At 57.2% G+C, this 19,795-nt stretch overlaps 2 protein-coding genes across 3 annotated transcripts; one reads left to right on the top strand and one right to left on the bottom strand.

Annotated features, from left to right (window-relative positions):
* Positions 1-5,434: 5,434 nt before the first annotated feature.
* On the top strand, positions 5,435-9,301 carry KCNJ9 (potassium inwardly rectifying channel subfamily J member 9; the record flags this gene model as incomplete). The annotated part of the gene is made up of 2 exons (XM_082832583.1): positions 5,435-6,284; positions 8,970-9,301. 2 exons carry the CDS (start codon positions 5,435-5,437, stop codon positions 9,299-9,301), a joined length of 1,182 nt encoding a protein of 393 aa, XP_082688709.1.
* A 3,432-nt stretch (positions 9,302-12,733) lies between these two features.
* On the bottom strand, positions 12,734-19,795 carry IGSF8 (immunoglobulin superfamily member 8). Of its 2 annotated transcripts, none has more exons than XM_082833402.1 (7): positions 19,568-19,795; positions 16,119-16,496; positions 14,945-15,406; positions 14,207-14,614; positions 13,581-13,994; positions 13,099-13,229; positions 12,734-12,937 (listed from the first exon to the last, which is right to left on the bottom strand). In XM_082833402.1, the coding sequence occupies exons 1-6, from the start codon at positions 19,617-19,619 to the stop codon at positions 13,114-13,116; spliced, it is 1,830 nt and encodes a 609-aa protein (XP_082689528.1). In that variant the 5' UTR covers positions 19,620-19,795; the 3' UTR covers positions 12,734-12,937; positions 13,099-13,113. The 2 variants fall into 2 exon arrangements, with proteins under 2 accessions (XP_082689528.1, XP_082689527.1); XM_082833401.1 differs by lacking the exon at positions 19,568-19,795 and adding an exon at positions 18,284-18,513.

Below are 19,795 nucleotides of genomic sequence, written 5' to 3'. Positions count from 1 at the left end.
CTAAGAAGTCTCATGATATTGCTCAAGGAAATCTTCCCAGATTGGTGGATCCCAAGGCTGCCACATACAGTTGCACAGTTTGTGCACTGCATTAAGGCACCCACCGAGGGGGAAAACTGAGGACTGAACCACGTTCAGTTTGCCACTTCTGCATCATGGCTTGGAGCCGTGTCTACTGGAGGGATTCCCCTTTTTATTTCATTCTTATGCCGAAGTATCACTTGCTACATGCCATAAGGAGTGCATCTGCCCAGAGGGGGTTCCTTTTTTCTACCTTGTACCAGGTTCTTTATAGACCAGCAATGTGGCCCCAGCTGTGCCCATCCTGCCCTCAAGATTCTCCAGTTCCAAACCCAATCTCCCATCGTCACAACTGTACTGACATATTTCATTGACTCCTCGTAAAGTTGCTTTCTTTACTTCATAGTACCTGAAAGCTAGGATCCTGCTTATTTTTCTGTATCCTGGTACCTCAGAAAACATGTTTTTCCCTCACTCTGTTCAAGTTCAATGATAAACAAAGAATTGAGGTTAGATACCAGGCAAAGTCCAGGACCTGCCAGATCCATAAAGCAGGGGAGGGGGTGGTGTTCTCCGTTGTCAGGAAGGCCGCGCTCAAGGCAGCCTGCACTGAGGCAGGGGGCTGGCTGATACATCTTCCGGAGGATGCTGCCAGCCCTGTGATTTCCCCCTCCAGGAAATGGGGCCAGTTCTATGCAAATACGTTCTTGCCCAGGAGTTTGGTTTCTTCTCTCTGAGCTCCTGGCACAGTGGAACCAACGTGAGCAGCTGCTTGGCAGGACAGAGAAGGGCAGGCTAGCAGTCCCAAGGCTCAGGTGACAGGGCCAGGCCCAGGAGACGGGGATGTTGACTGGGGCTTTAACAGCCCTCCTGATGCCAATCTCGGGCTGAAAACTCGATATTTCCACTTGGAACAAGAAACACAGGCGAGAGGGCTGGGAGAGGAGGGCGGTGTACCAGGAGTGCCCCCTGCAGGTCTCACTGGGTGGCACCAGCACAGAGGAAGGTGGCACAGGGTAGGTGGAGATTTCAGGAGATGCCTGGGATGAAGACGATGATGAGGAGAAGAAGGAAGACCATAGCTAGCATCTACTGAGTACTTACAATGTGCCACCACTGCCTCATATAATCCTTATGACAATCCCCCAGAGATGGATAATACAGCTGTTCTCAGTTCTTAGATGAAGAAACTGGTCAGAGAGGTTAAGTAACTTGCTCAAAGTCACCCAGCTAATAGGGGACAGAGTTGGGGGTTGAACCCAGGACACTGCCTCCTGAGACTATATTACTCAGCACCACCTTTTCCACCTTGCCAGGCCATTCCAGGAACTTCTCACCTGCTGGTATCCATTTCTACATCGTCCTGCTTCTGTAGCTCACATCTTCCTGTTCCAACTTTAAGGCAGCTGGAGAACTGTTCAATATCTTGGGTATAATAATGCTGATACTAGCAACACCTGGCATTCATCTACCACTCTCTGCTTTTAATTATTTCCCTGGGGAAAATAAACATTGAAGTATTTCCATTTCTCCAATTTTTTCCCTGATTTTTATCAGTATTCCTAAAGCTATTTCTATACAGTTATGATCAGTTTATAAGAATACTTTGGGGAATTCCCTGGCGGTCCAGTGGTTAGGACTCCACGCTTCCACTGCAGGGGGCACAGGTTTGATCGCTGGTTGGGGAACTGGGATCCTGCGAGACGTGTGGTGCTGCGGGCAAAAATAAAAAAGAAGACTTTCATGTCCTGGTTTTTATGTAACAGTGTACCTGCATGCACATTGACATATATGAACATAGTAACTGATCATATTGCTTTGCCACAAATATTGCATCACCAAGGGAGCGGAGCATGGGGGTGTGACACAGGTGTGAGTGTGACTACTTCTCTGCCGATATCCGACTCTGTGACATTAGGTAAATCACTTCACCTTTTTCAGTTTTAATTTTCTCATCTATAAATAGAGAAAATAATACCTGTCTCATAGGGTATCGCCCAGGGTTGTTGAAATAAGGCGCGTGTCTAGCTCAGAGCTGATGCTCAATCAATTCTCAGTAGTAGTGTTAGTATTCTGTGCTTACGGATCTTTCTCCCCCACTGGACCATGAGCTCCTGGTGGCCGGGGACTTATCCACTTCTGTAACCAGCCCCACCTAGCACATTACCTGGCACGTGGGCTCCACAAAAATTTGTTGAATGAAGAGTTAGTAAGCCCTCAACTAGCCTTTTCTCTCTGTTGGACGTTTGGGTTGTTTCTAGACCTTTTGCTGTTAAGAAACTACTCCTCAAAGCCCTTCTATTTACATTCCCTCGTTCGATCTGCACACCCTGTAAAGTAGGCAGAAAGGGCTATTTGCACATATCCGCGTCTTGTGAAAGATGGAGCGACTGTGGCTGAGGGAAGGGAAGGGATTCCTCTGGGTCACATCGCAAATCAGTGACAAAGATTAGAACCTCTGACCCTACCTCCCTTCCTTGGGTGGACCTCTTTTCCCTCTAGCTACCTTCTTCTGGATCAGGGTGACCTCTCCAAAAACGGAGACTGTGATGGCAGGCCTGACCGGAGAGCAGCACATGCACCCAGAAGCCCGGCTGGAGGTGAATCCCTAGGAAACCAAATGCCTTATTCCCAAACACATCAAGGCCTGTATTTTCCCAGAGCAAGGAGCTTCTTAGGAAAGAGTCAGCATGCTAGCTTTTCTTTTTTTTTGTTTTGTTTTGTTTTGTTTTCCTGAGGGGGTGAAGAGGCGAGCTCTGAGTTGTCCAGGAGGAGGAACTTTGGCTAAAAATAGCTATGGCGTATGGATCAGCCTCTAGTGGTACCCAGGACTGGGGAGGGGAGGGGGATGCTCTAGAGCTGTCGCCAGACTGGTTGCTGTGGAAACAGGAGAGGAGCAGGGGAGCCTGGGAAGTGCGGATGACACAGATAGCAAGTCCTAGTCAGAGCTGCCGCTACATTTAGGAGAAACAGCGGTGCCTGCGGCTCCCACCCTCCAAGGGGGCTGGGGTGGGGGGGGAGGCGGTGTCAGGGGCATGGACGCTACACCCCCAGGGGTCTCTGCTGCCGGCTACTCTCCTCTCCACACGCTGTGAGTTGAGTTCCAGGGGACTTGGGTTTGGGCCCCTATTTCCAAGGCAAGTGGGGGTTTGGGAAGAGCTGGTTCCTGAGGGAGTTTTCGCCCGATCCCCTTCCAAAAAATAAGCCCCCTTGCTGGCCAGCACTCTCTAGCCAGAGAAAGGGAGATCCAGGAAAATGCAGCACTGGGGTCTTCTGGAAAGGGGGACAGCATGCACATGAAATAAGGAGGAACAGGCTGGAGGAACAGGACTCTTTGGAGGGAAGGTGTAGAAATCGAGTCTTAGCTCTTGAGATAGAGGCAACAATTTCACACCTTTCCTTACCCAAGGAGAAAGTGCAGCCTGAAGACAGGAGATAAAACACAATCAAAGTGAGGCTCACCTAGATTCCCAGGGCAATGGCGGGTGAGAGAGTTCTGGGGGCCATCAGACTCTGGCGTTTCTTCCCCACACCTGGGCAAAGAAATCTGCCTCAGCAGGCAGATTGGGGGTCAGATTACCTAAGACCCTGAGAGAACATCTGAAAGCCCACCTTGGCAGAAGCTGGAATAAGTGGGCCCAGGTACTTCTCTGAATGACCTGTGATCTCTAAGCCAATCGAGGACATCGTGGGCTGCAGGAAGAGAAAAAGCAAGCTCATGGTTGGGGGAGGGGAAGACCCTAATCTGCCATTGCATTGGGGTTCCTGGATCCTGTGTCCCCTGATTCCTCCTGGAAATGTAAGGGATGCCCCTAAGCTCCAAGCCATCTCATTTTGTTTTTTCCTCCTGCTCTCTACCCCACCCCACCACACACACACACACACACACACACACACACACACACACACACACACACACACACACACACACACCCTCCAAAGGTCTGGCTGCAGAACACCTCACTCCAGAATTTAAATTCGAGAGTGCTGGGTGTGGAGTTCCATACCCAGGCAGTTTCTCCCCAGGACCTGGTCAAACGTCCAGGCCATCTGTGGTCCTTATGTCACACTCTTCCCCTCCATCACCCCACCCGAGCCAGCCCAGGTTTCCTTGGAGTGGGGAAAGAGGATGATTCCCAAGAAGAAGGGAAAGTTGAAGAGTCCTGAATTCTTAACCTTTCCTCATACGAGCCATACCTCCTAGGGGCCCCTGGGTGCCTAGGGAAGGGCTCTGGGTCTCTCTCTCTCAGGGCAGCCTGCAGCTCAGAGAGCTCCTCACGGGGAAGAACTTAAAGCAAAATCAGGTAGGCTTCCCTGGGAATGTGAGCTTTGCGGCAGATGGAGGGGGGCCGTTTAAGGATAGTCCAGGGAGGTGGGAGGCTGGGGAGGGAGGGGCGAACTGAAGGGAGGAAGGAGGTAAAGGTGTGTGCTTAAATCACTTATCTGATTTAATGGCTCATGAAGAATAGGATACTAGAGGGCTGCAAGCCTACCTTGAACTTAGTGCTTCCTTTACCCCGGCTGTCCGTGTTGATCTCATATTCTCCCGTCCTCCTGCCCATTTGCAGGCTGTCTCCACTGTGGAAATAACCTGGGGGAAATGGGGCTGACGCTACAGCCGCATTGATCATGGTCAGTCCTCAGGGAGGATTTCCAGTAGGAATTTCCCAAGGTGGGAATGTTCAACCCTTGCCCACTGGAGATTTTTCACTCGTTTTCCACCACTTTCATTTCTCCTTCGTAAGCTTGTTGAGAGGAAGAAGATGTGGGAGCGGGTAGAGTAAGCGAGGTCCAAGGAGGGAGGAATGGGAAAGACTTTCTGTGTCAGTCTCCAGGTGAACTTCCAAAGAGCCTGGTTAGACAGCAGGTTGAATTACGGAGACAGGGATTAGGGGACGGCCTGATATCAGCCAGGGCGGAGTGTGGCGGGGGTGGCCTCCGGGCAGGGAGGGCTCTGCACAGGAGAGGAAGATTAAGCACCTGCCTTGAAGGAACCCACAGTCTAAGCGTTTCAGGAAACTCCCTCCTTGCCTGGGCCTCTCGCCTGGGCTTGGCCGTGAGGTGCTGCACAGCCCAGTTAGAGCAGTGGGACCAAGACCTCTGGTACCCCGTTTCCCTGAAAATACTCAGTCGTGCAGAGTGCGATCCAGTTCATACACACTATCCCATTTGATCTTCACGGTGTTGTGAGATGGGGGTGGGGACGGCTAGGGTTGTGTGTATTGTTCCCATTCTACCGATGCGGAAAGCTGAGGCTGACACAGCAAGGGACTCGCTCTGGGCCACCCGGCCCCTGGGCGCAGGCCCGGACGTCTCGGCCTCTCCCGCGGCTCGGCTAATCTGGCCCACCTCTCAGCCCCTCCAGGCCCCGCGCCGCCGCCCGGGCCGTGACCTCCCCGCCGCGGCCACGGCCATGGCGCAGGAGAACGCCGCCTTCTCGCCGGGGCCTGAGGAGCAGCCGCGGCGCCGCGGCCGCCAGCGCTACGTGGAGAAGGACGGCCGCTGCAACGTGCAGCAGGGCAACGTGCGCGAGACGTACCGCTACCTGACCGACCTGTTCACCACGCTCGTGGACCTGCAGTGGCGCCTGAGCCTGCTCTTCTTCGTGCTGGCCTACGCGCTCACCTGGCTCTTCTTCGGCGCCATCTGGTGGCTGATCGCCTACGGCCGCGGCGACCTGGAGCACCTGGAGGACACGGCGTGGACGCCGTGCGTCAACAACCTCAACGGCTTCGTGGCCGCCTTCCTCTTCTCCATCGAGACGGAGACCACCATCGGCTACGGGCACCGCGTCATCACCGACCAGTGCCCCGAGGGCATCGTGCTGCTGCTGCTGCAGGCCATCCTGGGCTCCATGGTGAACGCCTTCATGGTGGGCTGCATGTTCGTCAAGATATCGCAGCCCAACAAGCGCGCCGCCACGCTCGTCTTCTCCTCGCACGCCGTGGTGTCGCTGCGCGACGGGCGCCTCTGCCTCATGTTCCGCGTGGGTGACCTGCGCTCGTCGCACATAGTCGAGGCTTCCATCCGCGCCAAGCTCATCCGCTCGCGCCAGACGCTCGAGGGCGAGTTCATCCCGCTGCACCAGACCGACCTCAGCGTGGGCTTTGACACGGGCGACGACCGCCTCTTCCTCGTCTCACCGCTCGTCATCAGCCACGAGATCGACGCCGCCAGCCCCTTCTGGGAGGCGTCGCGCCGCGCCCTCGAGAGGGACGACTTCGAGATCGTCGTCATCCTCGAGGGCATGGTGGAAGCCACGGGTGCGGGCGGGCTGAAGGAGAAGGGAGAGGAGGAAGTGCAGGGGGAGGAGGGGAGCGGGTGGGCGGGGAATTGGACCCAGAGGGGCCAGGGCGGAGGAAGCGGGGTCGGGGGGTGGGGGGTGGGTGGAGAGGCTGGTGGAGGATGAGAGCTGAGATGAGATGGTTTGGGAGGGGTGTATGAAAAGAGTGACCCCACCCACCCACCCACCCAGAGAGGCGAGAGAAAGCTGGGAGGAATCCTCCGAAGTGGCCCTGGCCTGGGGCCCTGGGCTGAGAGGTCTGTGTCACTGGGAATAGGAGACAGTAATGATAGTAGACAACACCCAGTGCTTACTCTGTGCCCTGCACCGGTCCAAAGCACTTTACACCTGCTGGTTTTTTTAATCGGAGCCCCGTGAAGGTAATTTCTTGTTACTGTGCTCATTTTTCAGGGAGGAAATTGCCCCAGTGAAAGGTTAAGTTGTCCACAGTCATAGGCTAAATAAGTGGCCACGTCTGGATTGGACCCAGGCAGTCTGGCCTCAGCATTTAGGGTGCAGAGTAGGAAGGAAGGGTTAGGTTCCAGGTTTTTCTCAGTACTGAGGGGTCCAGGCCCCTGGAATGTGATGGTGCAGGTTTTCCATGGCCTGAGTTATTCCTAGGCTGGACCTTAGGGAGAGGTTGATAGCTGGGCTCACTTCTGCCTCAGTTTCCCCATCCATCAGAAGATTCGGTTTCCACTGACAAAGGATAGATGATCTGCACATTTCAAGCCCCTTTCCAGAAGGAACTAGCAACGTACCTGTGATGTCAGAACCTCCAACTCAGGCTTATACAGTGAAAGGTTTGGGAGCAGGTAGGATAAGACCAGTGCAGGGGCAGCAAATGAGTCCTTTGGGACTTGAGATCCAGAAGTGGAGAAGAAAACTGCAAGTGGGCTAACCAAAGGCCCAGCAGGGGGCCCTGCAGTTCCTGCCACTGTTGCCAGTGTTGCCCTCTGCTGGCTTCTCCCAGACTGGTGTCATCAAACCCTTTTCCTGGCCCTTCATGCTGAGCCTCTACTTCACCGCTCTCTGCCTCAGTGTTCCCCACTCCTTCTCCCCACCCCAATACTCCCCTAACTCCTTCCCCCTCCCCCATGCACCCTACTTCCTTTCCTCTCATCTCACCGGCTGGCACATTTTTGCTGGTACCTGAGAAGTCCCTGCCCAACCCTCTTCTCCCTTTGTACCTCCAGCCCTTCCCTTTCTTCCTTGCAGCCCCTCTCCCCAGTGCCCCTTTTGCCTCTTCTTCCCCTCCTCTACCGGACATTTCCTACGCCAGTCTTCACCAAAGGAACAAAGGAATGTCCCCAAGTTTGCTCAGGGCAGGGCTTTCAATGTTGAGAGCCAGTCTCTGCTTAGCTAATGTTCACTCTTCCGTTCTCCCTTGTTCGGAGGTGCAGATGAGCTGAGGGGAACATGAGAGATCTCAGGGTAGAAGGAAAATCACTTGCCCCGGTGGGTGTGCCCACCCCACAGAGAAAACAGGACACAGGCCCACAGCAAGGAGGACAGGGGAGGGTGGGGTGGAGGAGATATGGGGAGGGTGGGGTGGAGGAGATATGGGGAGGGTGGGGTGGAGGAGATATGGGGAGGGTGGGGTGGAGGAGATAGGGAGGGGAGCTTGTTGGATTTTTCTAGAGAGACAAAGCTGGAAAGGATGGTAATATTTTGGGTGAGAGAGTCAGTATCCAAAATGCTTCTGAAAAGCAAGTAAACTGAGCCAAAATCCAACACGATGACATTTAAAACGAATAAATATAAAGTTCTACATTTAGGCTTTAAAAAATCACTTATGTAAGCACAGCATGGAAGAGCTCTGGTGAAAAAAGAATCGGGGGTTTTAGCTGGCCACAGGCAATGTGATACAGCTTCCAAAAATGTTTATGTAATGTAATCTTGGGCCCTATTAGCTAAAGCATCATGGCCAGAAGAGAGAGGTGGCGAGCCCTCTCTTATGCATGGATCAGGCCACAGTTGGAGTATTTATCACACTCAGAGTGCTTAAAGGATCCTCCTTGGCCACTCTGGTTTGCAGTCAAGAAAGTAAAATTTTTGGAAGCCAGGTCACATCAGGAATGGTGGAGGGAGACAGGGATGTTCAGCCTGAAGGAGAGAAGACATGATGAAAACTGAGACTCCTGCTTTCAGATACTTGAAGGGGTGTCATACAGCAGGAGAGTGAAAATAAGGGTGGCAGATTTTAGCTCTGTATAAAGAACAACCCAAATATTAGAGCCGTCACACAAAGGAGTCGGCTCCTTGTGAGGTGGTGAGCTCTCAATCCTGAGATGTAATCAAGAGCAAGCTAGTTGCCCATTATTGGGAATGCTCCAGTGGGGAGCCCTGTATGGAGAGGAAAATTGGGCTAGATGATCCCCAAGGTCAGTTTCAAGGTTAAACTTCTCTGACTGGCATCTCCAGTGGAGAGGAGGGGAGAATGTGGGCTGGAGGTTAAGAGGAGTTGGGGCAAATGGAGAGGAGGAGGGGGAACTGGACAAGTACAAGAGTTGGGAAGGAAGAGAAAGCGGGCTGGACCAAAGTGGGTGGGTGGGGGTCCTTGAGGAGGGCTCCAGGGAAGGGTTCTAGGAATAGGGTTGTGGAATGAGGCAGGGGAGGGAAGGCTGGGGCCGGGATCCCCCTTGACCCATGCCCTTACCCCCAGGAATGACATGCCAAGCTCGGAGCTCCTACCTGGTGGATGAGGTGCTGTGGGGTCACCGCTTCACGTCAGTGCTGACCCTGGAGGATGGCTTCTACGAGGTGGACTATGCCAGCTTCCACGAGACCTTTGAGGTGCCCACACCCTCATGCAGCGCCCGGGAGCTGGCCGAGGCCGCAGCCCGCCTTGACGCCCATCTCTACTGGTCCATCCCCAGCCGGCTGGATGAGAAGGTGGAGGAGGAGGGGCTGGGGGAGGGGGCGGGCGAAGAGGCTGGGGCTGACAAAGAGCAGAACGGCTGCCTGCCGCCCCCGGAGAGTGAGTCCAAGGTGTGACCAGTTTCCTCCAGATCCCTGTGGCAGGGCCAGACACAGGTGCCTGGGGAGCTGGTTATGGAAGGTGGAGGAGGGCGCAGGCAAGGTCCCTGGGAATGCACTAAAGCTGGGGAGCCTCCTCAGAATCTCAGGTCTGGGATCCAACACGGATGGGAGAGATCCTGGTTTCAGGAGAACGGAGGGTGGGGAATGGGTAAACTCGCCAGCCTGTCTGTGTTTGACCTTCACTTCTGTTCACGCGTGGATGGATGGACAGAAGGATGGACCTATGTGGGTTGGATGAGAAGGTGGAAGCAGAGAGAGACAGCCAGCCAGTGGATAGGTGAATGGGCCAACAGACCAACAGACAGGTGGTGTGCTCAGGGCTGCCGCTGACTCATAGAGCATCTTGGTGCAAATTCTAAAAAGGCGCCTTTTTCCTCCAGACTGACACTACCCCAGACTAGGGTGCACGGCTTGGGGAGCAGAGTGTGGGCTGGAGTTTAGTCCCCACTCACCTCCTCAGCCAGCTTCCCTGAGTCTGGCGCACCTGTCTCACTGGACACAGTAGCCCAAGCTGACCCAGAGGTGAGAAAGCTGGACGGAGGCGGGCAGAGATGAGGAGGGTGCCCTCCCAGCTCCACCCCTGCCACTGTGACAGGCTGAGAGGGAGGGCGAGAGGCTGCAGGGCGGCTCAGCAGGGTGTGAATGACCTTGTCCATGTGTGCAGGGAAACCGGCGATGGGGGAGATGCCAGAGCTGGGGCCCTGGGGCAGGGCCTAGGAAAGGGGAACAAGGGATGGCTATTTTCTGACAGTGAAGTGAGGTCTCGTGAGTACCACTGCAGGGGTGGGAGGGGATAGAGAGGTTCTGAGGAGGAAGAAGGGCCGGGGAGAGATGGAGAAACATGAGTTCACTAGAGCTGGGACACGGGGTCCTCAGGAAAGCAGAATCAGTCTTAGGGCACAGTGAGAGGGAGTCATTCACGTGGTTCACTGGGTGCCCGTTGGGTCCAGAGCACTGACCCGGGCATGTGTGGGGAGGACAGTCAGAGACCCGATTCCTATTCTGGGAATACAGTACACGTGGGGAAAACAGAGAAATATGCCTGTGGCAGCTGTTTCAAACTGAGAACCTGGGCAATCTCTCCGAGCACGGGGTGGAAGGGCTTGGTAATCAGAGTTGCGTCAGGGATTGCGTCAGGCCTGGAGAGTGACCTGAGCCAGCAGTCACGAACTTGGGTGGGCATCAGGGTCCCCTGGAGGGCTTGGGAGCACATATGGCTGAGTCCCACTCCCAGAGTTTCTGACTTAATGGGTCTACAGTAGAGACCAAAACTTTGCATTTCTAACAAGTCCCAGGTCTTGCTGACGCTGCTGGAACAGGGACCACGCTCCGAGAAGCCCTTCCCTAAGCAGACTTGGGGGTCCTGTCAGGAGGTGGGCGTCAAGCTGAGGAGTAGCTGAGGGTCCTTGGGGAGGAGACTGAAATATAACGGGTATGGAGAACTGCGGTGGGGGGAAAGGAGACCGTGAAACCAAGGCTGAAGAGTCCGACTCTGGGCCTAGGGACTCACCCGTCAGTGGAAATAGGGCTGTGACAAGCTAGAGATGGTGTTTGGGCAAGATGAGTAGGCAAGATAGATGGGACAGAGCAGTCGGGAAGGCTTCAGGGCAAGTGCTGCCAGGGTGGTGCTGAGCTGAAGTAGGAAGGGCATCTGTGGCAAAGGAGAGAATCCCACGTAGGACTTAAGAGGCAGGATTAAATGTGGGAGATGTGAGAGAGAGAAGCGAGAGTCCAAATGTCTGGATGTGACTGTGACCTGCTGTCTGCCCAGCTGGGGCAGGAGCCCCTGGAGAGGTGTTCCCACGCCACGTGTACCCCCTTCCTGGTGTCATCGCGGTCACCAGGGACACCCCCCACCCCAGGATTGTGAAGGAGGAGCAATGGCGAGTCGAGAAGGGGCAGAGGTAGGGGGACCTGCCTCTGGGAGAGACGTGTACACACAGGCAGACACACCCTCCCACCACACGGGCCCAGCAGTGACCTCCAGCCCTTGGCCCGGGCTGCACCCCATTCCTGTTCTTTAACAAAAGTCTGAGCCCCTTGGGGGAAGCACCCCAGTGTGCTGCATTCCAGGCTGGGAAGCTGGGGTCCTGGGGGATGCTGTGCCTCCTGGAAGCAGGAAAGGGGGCTGCGGAGGGAGCCCACACCAGCTTGGGTCCGCTGGGAGAGAACATCTTTGCCTCAGGTCACAGGGTGACTTGGGTCACTATCACCCAAAGATGAGGTCCCTGAACACTGGTGCTGGCTGTTCCCAAAGAACAAATGTTGGGGCATGGGGGTAAGAAGCAGTTCTGGTTTAATTTGCTGAAACATCTAGAGTCTGGACGGGAGGGAGCGGGCTCTGGGTGTCCACACTCACTCACGCGGTAGTTCACCCATTGCAAGTGAACCCACCGTAGAGGAACTGAGGCTGGATGGAAGGCATTGAGACCCCGCCACCCCTCTCCTTGCCACTCAGCGACCACTCAGGGCCCCACTGTGTGCAGTGCAAGGAGTCTGGAGACCTGGGTTCTAGCCTGACACTGTCACGAATTAGTTCTATGACTCTGGGCAAGTCGCATCGCTTCTCTGGGCCTCAGTTTCCCTATCTGTAAAAACAACACTTGGTAAACTGGTAATGCTCAATAAATGTTTAAATCACTGAGTTGAAAGAGGTAGACTGCGTGCCTCTCGAGGTGCAGTGCAGCTAAGAATTCTAGGATCCGAGAATCCTTAGGCAGAGACAAATGCAGGGAGCCCCGGGGGCACGGGAGGACGGGTGAAGCAAGGGGGCTTGCGCGCAGGTGGTGGGGCGGGTGTGTGCAGGGGCCCCTCTGACTGCTGGCGTCCCCGTTGCCTAGGTGGCTGTGTCCTGGGCCTTCCATTCTGCTGCTGTCAGGCAGAATAATGGAGATCAGGGGGAGAAAGGCTGAGGCCCCAGGGCCTGGGGGGAGGAGTCAGGTCCAAGATTAGCCTGACAGAGAGAATGAGACTGCAGAATAGCGTGGGGACTCAGAAAAGGGCACCGGGCCCTGGAAGACCCTGCCCTGCAACCTGGGAGAAGTCTAGGGGCAGAGGCCGTGCTCAACTGGAACTCATCCCCCTTTCTCTCTCCCCACCCCAAGGAGGAATCCCAACAGGAACTGGCTCTGCACTGACAGCTCAGACAGCAGATGGGACCCAGGTTTCCCCTCCCGGGGTAGGTGGCACGGCCCACGGAGGCCAGATGGTGTTTCGGGGTGGGGGGGGAAGAGAGGTGCGGGTAGTCCAGAAGAGGCTGTCAGCCCCCAGTAGCCCACCTGCCACGCGCCCCTGCCTCTTAGAGCCTCATAGCGGGGAAGACACAGCCAGCCCTGGATTTTATAAAACAAGTTTATTCACATTTTAGAAAAACTAATTCTAGGACAGGGAACGGCCTCCCTTTGGGCTATGTATGAGATCATGAACAGAAGGCCATTGGGAGGAGCTTGGGAAGGAAGGAGTGGGGCATGGGGGCCGTGTCCCCCACTCTGGGTGGGAGTAGGTCAAATAAATTAAAGGAAGGGCAGGCAGAGGGAGAGGGTATTCAGACACCAGAGGCGGGCTTGCGGCTGGGCTGGAAGATAGTCACACCTGCAGGAACGGGAGAATGCACGTGGAGAGTGTGAATTCCTCCTGGCCCTGGCCCGCAGAGCTGAGAGGGGCTTCTCCTTCTCCAGCTGGGACCAGGGAGGGAGCTGCTCATCTCAGGACTAGGGAAGACAGGGATGGGGATGGGGGTCCTTGCCCCTCACCTGGGGTGTGAGGGATCACCGTTTCTGCAGCCTCTTCATGAAGCAGCAGGTGATGGAGCCCAGGATGGTGGCTCCGATGGCTAGGGCAAGCCCTGCACCCACCAGCAGGGGCACAAACAGGGTGTCCAGGGCTGGGCGAGAGAGGATGGCTGTGTTCAGTCCGGGGTGTCACTGCCCTCCACCCACGTGCCAGTACCTTCTCGGTCAGGCTGTCCACACCACCTCCTCCCGTTCCCACACAGCTTTCCCCCGCCTGCTCCCTGCCCGCTCTGCGCTCAAGCCAGCCCCTACCACCAGGACACCGGGGCAGCCGGGCACTGAAGGGCTGAAAGCTGGACTTTCAGACTTTCCGTGTGAAGCAAAGAGGAAGAGAAAGAGGAACCAGAGGGACCACTGGCGGGAGGATGAGATGCAAAAAGGAGAACAAGAGCATGGGGGTGAGGGGGGCTGGGGGCGCATGAGCAAGGGGGGGCACCGCTCACCATGTGTGTACGGGTAGACCGTGACAGGCCCTGAGCGGGCACTGCCCGCCTGGTACCAGCTGTAGTCAGCGTGCTGCACCCAGGCGCTGGGGGCACAGTGGTACACGCCTTCGTCCTCGGGCCCCAAGCCGTGCAGTCTCAGCCGATGGCTTCGGGGCCCCACCAGCTCCACGCTGACGGGGCCTCCTCCGGGCCGGACCCCCAGCTCTGCCACACCGTCCTGGCCCACGCCACCCACCAGCTGGGCAGGGGCAGAGCTCAGCTCCCCGTCCTCCAGCCTCTCCACCCACCAGCTGGCAGCCAGCCGCAGCCCGGGGGGGCCGCCCCGCACAGAGATGTTGCAGAGCAGGGAGGCCGTCTCCCCGCGGTACACTGTGCCTCCCGCTAGCCAGGCCACAGCCTCCAGCACCACACCTGCAGAACAAAAGTCAGAAGGTGAAAGGGGCATGGGGTTAGGACTGCTGCCCAAGCAACACCCCAGAAACTCCGGGTGTTCCCACAATCTTAGAAGAGGAGTGTGAGACAGACACGGAGGCAGCCGATGGAGAGGGATAGAGGCACAGAAACAGAAGGGAAAGGTTCTGCAGACCCCATATCCTGTCCAGGGCCAACCCGCCCCCTCTCACCTTCCTCACGCACGTGCACGGGGAGGGGCCGGGAGCGGGCACTGGCGGCTTCCCGAAGCCGGGCCCCAGACCCTCGGACATAGGCCTTGGCGAGGCAGCGGTAGGTACCCGCATCCCCGGGCCGGGCAGCCTCCAGCCGTAGCCGGTAGGTTCTGGAAGCCACCTTCTCCATGGCAATGTGCCGGCCCTCGTAGCCAGGGCCCAGGCTGCCCACACCCTCCGTGTCCAGCTGGGCAACCAGGCGGCCGGGCCCAGGTGCCCCCGCAGGTGCCATCTCCCAGCCCACGGAGTAGGCGGCATGACGGCCCATTGGGGGCAGGGCCCCTGACACATTGCACAGCAGCTCCAAGGGCTCCCCTGGGCCGATCCGACGTTCCCCAGGCCCCACTGTCACTGCCAGCTGGCTGGCTGAAACACAGGAGGGGAAGGGGTGTCAGGGAGGCAGGAGAGGGCACAGAGCACCTGTCCTTCCTTGACAGCAGCAACTTCGAGGCCACCCGTCTTTGCCACCCAGGGGCCTGGCTCTCACCCCTCAGCCATGGCCCTCCCATCCCCACACCCAATTTCTGAGCAGAGAAAGCCCGTCATGGGTACAGGTGCTGACAGGAAGCGATACTAATGGGACTTCACTCTAGGGAAGGTGGGCTCCCTGGAGTCAGACGATGGCCATCTAGTGCCCACGGTGCCTACTGAGATACCAAGGCTCCCAGCTGGCACCGTGGGACGCGTGGCACTCACACAGCGTCTGCACGTCCACGTGGGCCAGGACAGCCCTCTTCTCCGCAATCTGGGCCCAGCTGCCATCGGGATCCTGAATCCACTCAGCGGCAGTGCAGTGGTAGGTGCCTGCGTCGTCCGCCTGGGCGCCCCCCACCACCATGCGGTAGCGCTCAGTCCCCTCCTTGCCCAGCCGCAGCTCCCCTGCCGCCAGCCGCTCAGCATAGGGAGCTCCGGCCTCCACGGCCATGTCGGGCCGGAGTCCCACCACTTCCTGCAGAGTTGCTCGCCCCACTGGCGCCTCGGGCACAGCTCGCCCAAAGGACACGGCCAGGTGTGTGTGCTTCTCCGTGCTCGTCCGTGCCAGGCAGCCCAGTGCCAGCTCCTGCCCCTCGTGCACCATCAGGCGAGGGGGTGAAGCTGGGGCCTGACGGCCCCGGGGCCCTGGGGGGGCAGCAGACACCTGCAGCATATCTGGAAGAACTGGAGAGAACAGCTGGAGTGAGGGAGGGCTGGGAGCTGTACAGTAACTAACCCTTGGTACTGTTTCCTACCTACAACCTATTTCCCTAAATAGACTGTGAGCTCCTAGAAGGCAGAGACTTCATGCTGTATTATTTCTTCTGTAACCCAATGGTGCCAAGCACAGTGCTGGGCACACAACAGGCACTCAATACTTGTTGAATTTCATAGAACCAGCCCATCGCCTACTGACCCTTATGTTTGAGACTGACCCCTGTTTGAAATACTCAGAAGAGTGGCTCTGTCTTCCTTCTCAGAAGACAAAGAAACTTAAGAGAGCAAGAATGTCATGTGGTCTCACTCCTCCTACCCTGCCTCTATTTCCCCCGCCACCCCCACTCCCCCAGATCTGGATCCTGGAATCTCCAGGAATGGAGTCTGTTCACCCTGTCAGGCTCCCCTACCCCATCAGGGAACGGAAAGGTGCTGGAGAGCTTAGGGACACTTCTCCTCTCCCAGGAAGTAGCTTGACAGAATAAGAGCAGTGGACTGGAATGAAGGGAGTTAACCCAGAGTTCTGGGTTAGAGTCTCAGGCCAGCCACTAACTTGTTGGGTGACTTCATGCAAGTCACTTAACCTCGTTGGGCCTCAGGTTCCTCTTAGGTCCCTGCTGGCCCTGACTTTCTGCCTTTTGGGAGGGCACGACCCTGACCCCATCCCAGGGCCCAGTACCTCTCAGTTCCACTTTGCCGCTGTAGCTGCCCAGGTAGTGGGCATCAGTGGAGGGTGTGTAGCACTCGTAAATGCCAGCATCCTGGGCCTGCAGGCGGGCAATCTTGAGCACCACAGCATCACCCTGCAGTCGCTGCACCTGTACCTCACCAGCTGCCACTCGGGGCCCAAAGACAGCATAGGAGAATCGGGTATCCCTGGTACTGACAATGCCCAGGGCAGCCTCTGGGGCCTCAGGCCTGTACAGGAACCACTCGAAGTCCTGCTGGGCAGGGCCCTCGTAGCCAGTGACATTGCAGGAGATGGAGATGGCTGTGCCAGCCACGCGATACAGGGGCCCCTGAGGGACTAGCACCTCCCGGGCACAGCACCCGACTCCTAGAGGGAAGGACAGGAGAAGTTAGGGATGCCTGGGTCCCTACTGCAGCCCCCCACCCCCACCCCCGCATCACTCTTGACCTCTGCTTGTGAAAGGAAAGGAAACCTGAGGAAAGTTGGTGTACGCTTGGGCCCTGTTCCGAGAACAGGCAAAGGATGCTGGGAGGTAAGACACCTGGGTCTCAAGGAGGTGGTGGTATAGAGCCAGGTTTGCCTCAGACCCCAGAAACACCCCATTACTGGCAGGCCAGCAGCAGAGCATCTAAGGTCAGAAAGGAGTGTATCTGCTTCCTGATTTAACCATTCCCGATTCCGGCTGTGCCTTAATTCCCCCTCCACCCCGTCTCCCCACGCTTATGCCAGTTGAGCCTTCTAGCTAAGGGATCCTGAGACCACATGTCCCCCTCCTTTGTTTGAAGGGAGCTGGCCAAATCTTGATCAGAAGGGCTGGTTCGCTCAGCTGTGTCACCTGGGCCAGGGGACTCCAGACAATGGAGCCGGTGGCCCGAGCAGGACAGAGCACAGGCCCAGTCAGTTCTCACCACACAATCCCTCCCCACTCCAGCTGTGCCATGAGCTCACTGCTTCTCTGCCCCACAGCGCTGCCGAGGCAGCTGAGGCTCATGGGGCAAGAACCAGCCTCTGCCCTTTGCCTCTGGAGGCAGAAGCTCCCCTCCCCCACCAGTGCCTGCCAATCTTCCTGGGCAGGCCCAGCTGACAAACAACCCTCACCCCACCCCCTCCAACTCCCTAACAGAAGCCTTCATTTGCATATGGTGTGCATTTATTTACATCCCCGCTCCCTTTCAGTAGGGCGGCAATAACTCCCCAGCTGCCCCTTCCCATCTTTCTCTCCCCAAAGAGGCCAAAATTCTTCTTCACCCCACCCTCACCCCTACCCTGCCCTCGCAGATACTCCCGGTGGCCTTGGAGGGCTCAGCTTCTTCCTTCTCTCCTTCCATCCTTCCACAGCCCCAGATCACAGAACCTCAGAATGTACGAAGGGCTGGGTCAGCCCTCTGCCTCCACTTTACAGATGAGAAAGTTAAGGTACAAGAAGTATAACGTCCTGGCCAAGTTCCTACTATCCTTGGCTAGCTTCCACACGGCCCTGCAGAGGGGCAAAGCCAGAGAGCCATGGGGGACTCCAAGGAGAGGCCTGAGGGCACTGACCTCACCAACCAGAATGCCCCAGGGGCATAACCGGCTGGAGGAAAACACCTAATCTGTACTCGAACTGTCCTCCAGCTCCTCCAGAAGCACTACCCTTACCTTTCCCTTCTTCCTGCGGCTGAGTCAGAGGGAAAACTTGTGGTTGCTCAGTTAGAGCACAGGCTGGGATCAGGAGGTCGGGTTCCAGCCCCAGCCCCATCCCCATCCCCAGCTGTACCGCTTGGACCAGCCCCTTCCACTCCCAGGCCTCAGTTTCTGGAAGAGAGCTAAGAGCTTCCACCCTGACAGTGAGTGAGCCTGTGTCTCAGCAGGGCTCTGCCCGAGGATGTTTCATAATCAGAGTGATGGCGGAGACGAGCGAGCTGACACCTTCCCTGGGCTCCCGGGCAGACTCTGCTCAGGAGGGCCCCCTCCCATCTTCCTGCCTCCACAAATGCTGATGCTTGGAGAGCCCCATGGGAAAGTCACCCCCACTGCCTCGGGAAACCAGCTGCCAGGCAGCTCTCTCCCCAGCCAGGTCCCCTCCTCTGTGTTAGCGGAGAGGGAAAGGAGAGCAAAGAGACCTGCTTTGGAGTCACATGGGAGTGGTTTCAAATCCAAGCCCCAACACTCACTAGGTATGTTCTCTGGGGCAAGTGACTTCATTTCCTCATCTTCAAAATGAAAGTTAAGCGCCTACACCCAGGGCGCTCACATCTCGGCAAGCTTTTCTATCTCTTTGCACCACATTTACCCTGGGCTCCTCTCTGCTCCACGCTGCCCACTGGGGAAAAAGGGCCAAGTACTAGGCAGCCAGGCCTCACAGCTCCTTCCTCTGTACATCCTCCTGCCTCCCACCCAGGGCCCCAAGGAGAGGACTCATTCTAGTCCCCCAGGGCCCAGGGACCCATGCAGCACAGGGAGGCTCCTTGGCACCACGATGGAGCTCTGGTCTAGAAACAGGCGGCTGGGGCTACGTCAGCCTCTGCCTTAACTATGGCAGCTCCAAATCCTGGCACCAAAGCCACCCCCTCACCACCCTGTTTTCTTATTTCAAGGGTTTCCGTCTCCTGAACATCTGTACAGGCAGTCTCACTGCCTCGATACCATACTCCTCCCCAGACCATCCCTACAGGGAGCCCTCCCATTCACGCCAAAAACATTTCCACCGTCACGGTCCTCATGCATCCATGCAGCGGTGGCCCGGAACACCCACCACAACAGGTACAGGGTGCTTGGAGAGCTCAGCATCAGTCTCCACGGAGCCTGGTTTCTCCTGAGGCAGGGAAGCTGGGACTAAGGGGGTGTGACAACCAGGGAGGCTACAAGCCAAGTGCTGCTATCTGGGAGAGGGAAAGTGGGGGAAAGACCCAGCCCAGGATGGAGCTGGAACTGCCTCCAACTTCAGATGATGAAGGGGGGTGGTACGGGGGTGCAGTTAGGGTAGACGTACTTCAAAGACTGTGGGCAGAACCGGCCCCTGGGCCTCCAGCCAACTTGGGCAATTATAAAGATGGACAGGCACTGCCCACCAGGGCGAGCACCCAAGGCCGGGCCTTAAGCTAAGTGAGGCAGAGAGGAGTCGCAGCATTTGTGCGCAGCGACCTCAGGACCTGAGTGTGCCGGCTGAGAAGTGGGGCCTGACGGTTCCTGGGGGCGACATCCGGTGGGTCCTCACTGTGCCCCAGCCCGGGGCCTAGAACTGGGGAGCCTTCACCGCTACCCCACCCCCGCCCGCCCCAAGACTGGCTCGGAGCGCGGCCACAGACAGCAGCTGGGCGCCAGGCCCGGGGAGGCTGGGGGAGCCCCTGACGGAGAAGGGGGTGCGAAGGGCTCCGAAATGCTGGGGAGGAGGGCAGGGCTGGTCACCAGGTGGCAGGCACCTGCCGGGCGGGGCTGGGAGCCAGAGCCGGGCTTACCCAGGATTAACAGCAGCAGCAGCGGCGGCGGCTTGGGACCGAGGGCGCCCATCCTGCGCAGCCGGCTCTGCGAAGGCTCTGGGGGGCGGCGCGGGCTCTGGGTGGCCGGGGGTTCGGGGGGCGCATGCCCGGGTGGGGGGCACGAAGCGGGGCAGCGAGGCGTGGGTGCGCGGAGCGAAGCTGAGCGAAGCTGGAGCTGCCAAGTCACGGCCCTCTTCCCTCTGCCCT

This window comes from Leucopleurus acutus (assembly GCF_964270905.1).
Source record: "Leucopleurus acutus genome assembly, chromosome: 2".
Taxonomy (NCBI): Eukaryota; Metazoa; Chordata; class Mammalia; order Artiodactyla; family Delphinidae; genus Leucopleurus; species Leucopleurus acutus.
The sequence above is the reverse complement of the archived record's forward strand: the minus strand, read 5'-3'. Positions and strand labels throughout refer to the sequence as shown.